The sequence below is a fragment of the Ctenocephalides felis genome, unplaced genomic scaffold (genome assembly GCF_003426905.1).
Source record: "Ctenocephalides felis isolate EL2017-DRISC unplaced genomic scaffold, ASM342690v1 CF-g0.4_SCAFFOLD_03571, whole genome shotgun sequence".
Classification (NCBI taxonomy): Eukaryota; Metazoa; Arthropoda; class Insecta; order Siphonaptera; family Pulicidae; genus Ctenocephalides; species Ctenocephalides felis.
In genome coordinates this window covers 41,410,892-41,419,697 of record NW_020539725.1, presented here as the reverse complement: position 1 = coordinate 41,419,697, position 8,806 = coordinate 41,410,892, and the positions used below count along the sequence as shown (strand labels likewise).

The following is an 8,806-nucleotide window of genomic DNA, read 5'->3' as shown; positions in this document are numbered from 1 at the left end:
AGATGGATGGATGTCAGGTGATTTAAGAATTTGCTATTTTTTCTATTGGTAAAGAAATGATAGTAGTGACTTAGTTTAATCGTTTAATAATGATATTTATATAAACACATATACACGTATCTTCTAATATATTTAAAAAAAAATACATCCGCTATTTTTAGTACAGAATAACTGAAACAAAACCAGAAATAATTTAATACTTTTATATTACTTTATCTATTCAATTTATCAATTTTTATGCAATTTATAGAAGAACACAAAAACCTAAATAAAAACTACTTACATTTTCATTGCAGAATAGTAAACAATAAATGCTCTGTTGGATATTGTCAATGTGGCAGAATATTACTTTTTACTCCGTTTTTTATATTGTTTTAACTTTAAGATATAATTTACTAATAATACCTTTACGACGTAAAGAGGTTGTCGATTAATTATTATCAATAATATAAAGTAAATTGATAGAGTGGGCTAGTACCTTTGTAATAGCCCACGTCCGAGCTAATTACGCCACCGCTGGGTCCTTTTTTCAATCAATAGTTAAAATATTTTTGTAATCTGGTGTAATATTTGATGAACAGAAATGTTTACATTTCGAAAACAAACACAAAACCACATGGTAATCAAGAAATCAGGCTTAGATCCTGGTCACTCGACGTGTTTGAATGTACAAAAAAAATTGTGTACAAAAGTTTATGACAGACGATGTTTCTATACACAAATATTGTTTGATGCAACAAAATTTCAAGTTGTTGTGCTTCATCGCTTTTTTCTGTTATCACAGTAATATATGGAGGAGAAATAGTTTAAAGAAAAATTATATCGTAAAGTGCAAAGATTATGAAAATTTATCATACAACATGATATCGTTGATGACAAATCATCATGTTATATGACAAAATTTCCCTTGCCTTTGCCCTTTACGGTATAATTTTTCTTTCAACTATTTTCCTCCTCATCAGTATCCTTTCTGACAATCATATAAAATAGAACGATTCTACTCACGTATCTGCAGGCTGAGACAGTACACCGCCTGCGAAGCCATGGCCACGTGGGATCAGTTGCCGAACTCCGACGATTTCGCCAAAACCAAAGACATGTGCGAAGCGACTGAAAATGCGCCCGAACTTTAGACTATCGTAGGTAAACTTAGGAACATTCGCCCGAATCGGAACATCTGGAAATAAAATTGCAGATTAGATATCATGAGAGATAATGATAGCCGATGACGACATATGTGTGTATCATATTCTTATCTTTACATCAAATTTTTATGATTGCACATCTCAAAGTTAGTGATCATTGTAGACAGGTGGTTAAATTTATCAATACGGTTCAGTGCACAATACCAATATTTAGTCAAATGTTTAATGTTGCAATATGATTTAATAATTGTGTTAAAAATACAGAATACGCTTATTCGTGTTTAATTTCTGGCATTTATATTTTAATAGAGTAATTAATAAAAACTTGAGCAAACAAGAACATCTCATGTGCCCGAAACTTATTGATTTTTGTCAAAATATTTTTTTTATAAAAAAGAAGGCTATCAGAAGTTCGACCGTTTAGTTATAATAATGTAATAAATAAAAACAAGATTAGATTAATATTAATTGAATGAATAAAATTATCAACTACTGGATGTTGTTAAAATACATCAGATATGATCGTAAGTAGGCACAATCAATTTACTCTATATTATCGATAGAAATATCAATTAATCAACAACCTCTTTATGTCGAAAACGTATTATTAGTAAATTATATCTTAAAGTCAATGTAATATAAATTGGAGTGAAAAATAATATTCTGCCACATAGACTATCCAAGCAGAACAATGTTTGTTTACTATTCTGCAGTAAAAATGTAAGTAGTTTTTATTTAAGAAGAACATAATTCTATAAATTGCATAAAAATTGATAAATTTAATCAAAGTTAATGATTAAATAATATATAAATATTAAATTATTTCTAACCACATGGTTTCGTTTTAGTTGTTCTGCTCTAAAAAATGGAAAATAATTTAAAAAATCAATTACCAAATATCTGTGTTTATGAAAATCTTATTATTATACGATTCAATTAGGTCACTACTATCATTTCTTTGCAAATAGGGAAAAATAGCAGTATTCTTACTTCATTTAATCACCTGATATCCATCCATCTAAACTGTGTCACCAAAATAATGAATTTACTCAATACACAAACTTCACTTAATTTTTACTATAAATAATCACTCATTTTAGAATCACAATTTAAAAACACTTGAGTCAAGGAAAACATATTTTCTGCATTTTTTTTTATTTAATCTTATTTACTTTTGAAATAATCTCATAATTCATTGACCTCATTACTGATTAATAATTACTATATATTTTGGATCCAAAATATATTAAACCAATTTATGAATGAACTTAATTTTTTGTCGTATTTTATCTAATCAAACTCATTATCATAAAAAGTCATAATAGAACTAAATATCAGTAAAAAGGAAAATTATATGTTTGTAATAAAAAACTATGAAGCACATATCATGTCCGGTTTATAACCTAAAAATGCAATTTCTGCAATAATGTAAAATAAAAAAAATAGGATTTAGATACACTATTTACTGAGTGAAACTTTTATTATAAATTTTGTACAAAAATTCGCCTTTATAATGCAATTTATAATTAGGTTTTGAATTTTAAAATTTATTTAAATTAAACAAGTTTTAATACAATATATGTGACAAAATATTATGCAATCCTTATCAAAATTGAGAAAAAAATTCAATCACCACTTCAAATAACATTGTTTTAAATCTGCATATCAAAGTATACTGATTACTGATGGTGCAAGAATGGATTACAATGACAGAAATTTTTAAACAAAAAACGCCATCGCCTTCAACAGCCAATATCAATTACAAAGAATGACTGTAAAACCTCTTGATAATCAACCTAAAAAATGCTGTCTGTTATTCTCTAAGAATTTAAACACTGCAATCGCAAACTACAATGATTGCATGTCATTATAAAGAAAAAACATTGATATTTGATACAGTCGTATCTGTAAACTGTGTGAAAGTTTATCAGACACGAATATCCGTTTTTATTGCAGCAACAAAGATAAAAGAATGATTCTGTTTGAAATATATCCACCAGGATTTGCCTTGGCTATGCTTATTTAATAATGCAAGTAAGCAAATTTTACAATTGCATTTTAATAGAAATTTAAATTAGACATTGGTCATAAGGCCACTATCTAGGAGTAAACAATTTTATCAATTTCCTTGTGAATTTCGTATTTAAGTATTCAAACATAAAAATAAGTTTAAAAAATGAAAAATTAATTATAAGCTGACAGGATTTTTACCCGATCATTTTTAACTCTTTTATTTATGAATCTAAATGCAAAAGGTAGGGGGGCGTTCATTAATCACGTGAAATTTTTAGGAGGAGAGGGAGTTTGACAAAAGATCACAAAATATCACGTGGGCGAGAGAGAGGTATAGAAAGATATCACGTGTATTTATTTTTTAACTAATTTTTTTTTTAAAAGTTCAAACATTTTCAAAAAAAATTCAAAAATTTTACAGCATTTTCTCGTAACTAAAATTACACGTGCTGTTTGGTGGGTGAGAGGGGGGGTAATGTTGAATATTACCATGTATTACTAAGGGGGAAGAGGAGTCAAAAAATCCTTAAAAACTCGCTCACGTGATTAATGGACGCCCCCTAAGGAGCGAGTAAAACTGATACAGCTATCGAGTATTCTGAACGGTTTATTTTTTACAACTTTAATTAATTTTTATAATTAAACTACTTCTCATAGACATATAATATTTTAAGATGTTCGGTGTGACTACATAAACTCTATCACCATGCAAAGTTTCATCAAAATCCCAGAAGAGTAAACTTGAGGTTCTCCTTGTTAGTTTTCACTAGCAGATATTCTGTTACTTAAAAAGTTACAAGATATCAGAAAAGTGCAGATACTTTTAGTTTTAAAAATAAATTAATCAGTATCACTGATAACTTGTGGACAATATTGTGTATTCAAAACACAAGAATATAATGCGTGCGATTTCAGTTTTCAGAAGATAGCCTAATTAAGGCTTATAATAAATTACTACAGTACTGTTCTCTTTATGTAATTAAATCATATGTGGTTGTCATTATATCGTAACCATAGTATAGTTACATAGGTAAGTACTTTGTACTATGGCATTTGCAATCATTAAAAATCTATAGGAAAATCCTATATAAATTATGTGCATTGCATTGCTAAGTTTTCATTACTGATCAACATTCAGTATAAATTCAATTGTACGTAGTAATATATTACTAAAGAATTCACAAAATTATAATTATATAAATCTATTAGCTTTTACAACTTCTTAAAATTAGCTTTTAAAACAATTAAATGCCTTTATGAATTCATGAGAATATTCAAATTATTTAGACATCCCTTATATAATGTGTCTTCATCAATTAAGACTCTAAAAATTGGAAAATTTTTATAAATTTATAACTCAACTACATGAAATGCTTTGCATAAAAGATCAAAATTTCAGACTATAAATATAAATTAAAAATAATTGATGGCAGTTCAAATAAATTCCTGTGATATCTCAAACAAATATTTTTCTATAAAACTTTATGCACACGTACTTGGATCGAATCCCGATCGAGTACCTACTTTCTGCAAATATAAAAATGATATAAACTTGAAAAATTATAAATTATAAGATATTAGTATACAAAAAAGAAACAATATATATGTAAAATGATGTGAGTGTCTAAATACTATGGCAAAGGCCAATAATTGAATTGGATAAGGATAAATTGTACGAAAATAATTCACGCTTTATTTAAAAAAAATAATATATTCAAATTATGCTTGCCTAAAAATGATAAAGCTCTATTTATTAGCTCCACGTAATAAAATGTATTGAGTTCCACAACAAAGATCAACATAAACATATTCTTAAAATAGCTTTATATAACATACACACCTGCTGTCTAGAACAATTAGGTGGGGATCTACTTTACATATTTAAGTATCTTTGCACTAACCACAAATATGTGAAATTTGATCATTAGAATCGTAGTCCAAGTAGTATGGGTCTATGTAGGTGGATAGACTACCAGCCTGGTTGACCTCAATATCAAACCAACACTACCCAAGAGTTCCATGTACATTGCAAAAACAGACCCCATAATATCGCGTGAATGAAAATTGCGTGCATTTATGATAAACTTATATCGTAATAATTATTTAAAAAAACAATGCATTAACGATTATTATTTCAATCAAATTGTAGTCATCGCATATGCTATCGGAAAATATTTGATCATGGATAATGTGAAATACGATACACAAATATTGATAAAATCAAGTAAAAAATAATTTTTAAAAGATGGTACTATTTACAGATGATATTTTCAAAAATTTGTAGTTAAACATGAAGATGAAAAACTGTTTCAAAAGCAGTTGAGATTTAACCGTTTGTTTAACAGTTTGAGATAGATAGGGGTTACACCCCTATATATGCAGAAAAAAAATGGGAAGAATGTCCCAATAGTGAAATTGTGGAATTGTGGATCAACTGAATACCTAATTCTAGAGAAATTGAAGGAACTTTACTCCATCGAGTCGTTTATTAAACATATTGATTTGATATCAATCTTTCAGAAATCTAATTGCATTTCCCATGTAAGTAAATTGGGTTTGTTGGAATGTGAAGTTAACATATAAGTGAAAACTATTTGTACATATTATGTAAATGGCAAAATGTTGATCTAAGGTCAATAAATAAAAAAAAAATACTTTACCAGAAAATCCAAAAAATATTTGTCTTGATAGTATTAATAAGGAGTTCTAATAGTATTGTATAAAATATAAATTCAAGATTGATTTATGACCTAGCTTATATTTCATTCATAATTTTAATACTTTCTCATATATTGCATTTAATACTATCTCATATATATATTGCATTGCTTTTATTTTTCTATTTAAATCAGACCCGGTACTAAACATCATCAATATTCAACCAACATTTAAATTAAGCTTGCACAGCCGACTAGAAATCAATAATTCTAATTAATAAATCATTAAGAGAACTTGCCATGGAATACTTCCCATATCTAAAATCTGATCATTGGTATTGATTGTCTAATTGTCGGAACAAAAATAACACCGTGCTGTAATTGATATCTACAAACGTTTGTTCTGGAAAAATTATAAAACAATAATAAATGGAACAAAGGGCTAATGAACCCATTTTTTTTAAAATATACAAGGCAATGAATACACCTAAGTCTGTTTTTACACGGAGATTGGTTCCAGAAGAAGCCGTGTAAAAAAAGACATTGATCTTATACAAAAATGGGTGATTTGTTCCTAATCTCTAAAACCTATTAAAATTAGTGAAAAACAAGAATTTTTAGGGTATTCCCCTAAATTAGTGCTATTCACATTTTCTTTGACCAGTAAAAATTGTTTGTACGCGCTAAAGGGGAATTCGCTTAAATCTTTAAGCTAGTGTTCGCAAACTATCTATACTATCGATGGTTTCAGACTTGTTTCTTTCATAAATACTTTTTTTTGATATGAACATTCTTCGCAAAAATTAAATTTGACAAAAAAATTTAAGTACATAAAATTTCAAATCGTGCTAAATGGAATAACATCGTGTAAAAAAATTAAAAATATTCAATTTTCAAACCGTGTACAAAAAGACCGTGTAAAAACAGACTTAGGTGTATACAAATTCGGTCTTCGATTCCCAAATTTATAATACACCCGATTCCTAAAATTATTGTCGACAATTATTATATTACAACCTTGTTTCCACAGTATTAAATAATAATGAAATTCGCACATAACTGTAAAAATGTAGTAACGTTAAACATCCATTTTGCGTTTAGACATCATGCTTTTAGCAAAGAAAACCTAAATCCTTGACTAAATATTATTGAAACATACTGCACCTGGAAGTTGTGATTATTTCTCATAGTATGGAATATCTTACTATAATATCTTTGGAATGTATTTTAAAAATGTTCGACCCCAATCCTAACCTCCAACATCAAATTTCCACTTGACGTTAATGATCCCAAATGCAGTACCAGGTGAAAATTACAGCAACAGATATGCCCAAATTTTATTACATTTACGTAGGTATTAACAGGTATAATAAATAACATTTGTAGTCTACGTATAAAAAGAAGAGTTTCGTTTCCAGAAAATACTTTGTTAATAAGTAATGCCAATAGTTTAATTAAATTTTCATAACTTCGGTGACGAAGAAACACGTTATTCTTTGAAAATACCATTCATAGAGCATCAAGAAGAATCAAAAGAAATTAACGTCATAATTTAGGTAATAAAAAATGCAAATTATAGATAATATAAATACTAAAACATATTATTAAATTAGTTAATTTTTATTATCTCATTTAATCGTTGACAAATTATTGATTTTCCAATTTTTTTATCATTTTTTATTGATTGTGGTGGTAATTAGATCATCTGCAATAAAATGTGCAAATAATCGTTGTTTCAAACTTAAAAATACTGGGTTTTCAACAAATTCAAAAGATAGATTTCTACATTAAATAAGCATAATATTATTTTTTTTATAAAATATGTAGTGAAAGTTAGAATTTTTATTGACCGTGCTTTGCAATACCTGAGCGTTCCACTACTGTCCGGTGAACGCATAGTTTTCGCATGGTCCTGTGGCGCAACGGATAACGCGTCTGACTACGGATCAGAAGATTCCAGGTTCAAATCCTGGCAGGATCGATATTTTTTTTATTTTTTAAATTACATTTATTTATTCATTTAATTATTATTAATTCTTAACAACTTTGTATGTTACACATTTTGAAGCATTTGCAATAACATAAATTACTAGCCATTAGAAAAATTATTTTAAAGATAATAATTTAATCATATAGTTCTATAATAATTCAATTCTTCAGTATTACTACTTTGTAACGGCTTTAATTTTCGATCATGATTCTAGTTTTTTAACCTACTTCTTTAATTATCTGTTAATGAATAATGAATAATAATATAAATATAAAATTTATTTTTATTTAGTCTGAACTTGATTCTAAAAGTTTTGAACTAGATTTTAAACTTTCAACATTCTAGATTTTTTGTGAGTAGTTATAATTCTGAACTTTTAATAGACACGAGATTTTAATTTAACGCACAGAAATGAATGTTTTTTATCATTCTCACTTAACGGTGTTTGTTTTCACAGAGTAAGATATAAAATTAAACGATCAGAGATCAAACGAAAGATTTTATTGTAAGAACTATAAACGCATTCCTTGAAATAATTTGAAGTTTTGTTCTTTGTTCTAAATTCCAAGAGTTACAAAACTATTCTTATAAAATTAGCAAAATAGTATAGTATGATATAGTATTTTCGAGCATGCATAACGTAAGTTTTAATTTAAATATATCAATATTTATTATTCAATAAAATATGAGCAATCGATACTTTTTTTGCCTATACGTATAGAATTAGGCGTATTCAATTTTACAAATATTAAAACCCACGAACGCAGGCGGCATACGAAGTATAGGGTGGCCCATTTAAAAATTGGAATTTATCGATAGCAACTTGCCTTTAGGCCATACCGCGCGGAATTCGAAGCGATGTATGGAAAAAACTAAGAATTTTGAGACATTTCTTACGATGTACTTTATATGTTTTCTTTACAGAAATATCTGAACCGGAAGATCACTAGATCACTAGGACCACTAGATGGACCACCGGTTATATTTTATTACGTGTATTT

General features: G+C 27.7%; 1 protein-coding gene and 1 non-coding gene across 2 annotated transcripts in view; one reads left to right on the top strand and one right to left on the bottom strand.

The window, feature by feature from the left end:
* Window positions 1-1,115, bottom strand: part of LOC113386063 (calmodulin-binding transcription activator 2-like) — a 303,558-nt gene extending 302,443 nt beyond the window's left edge. Inside the window, exon 1 of the mRNA XM_026623872.1 lies at window positions 1,006-1,115. Coding sequence (XP_026479657.1) covers window positions 1,006-1,045 — 40 coding nt within the window. The 5' untranslated portion in view covers window positions 1,046-1,115. The remainder of the gene's footprint in view (window positions 1-1,005) is intronic.
* A 6,608-nt stretch (window positions 1,116-7,723) lies between these two features.
* Trnar-acg lies at window positions 7,724-7,796 on the top strand. The gene has a single exon. It is a non-coding gene; the product is annotated as a tRNA-Arg (tRNA).
* Window positions 7,797-8,806: the final 1,010 nt, after the last annotated feature.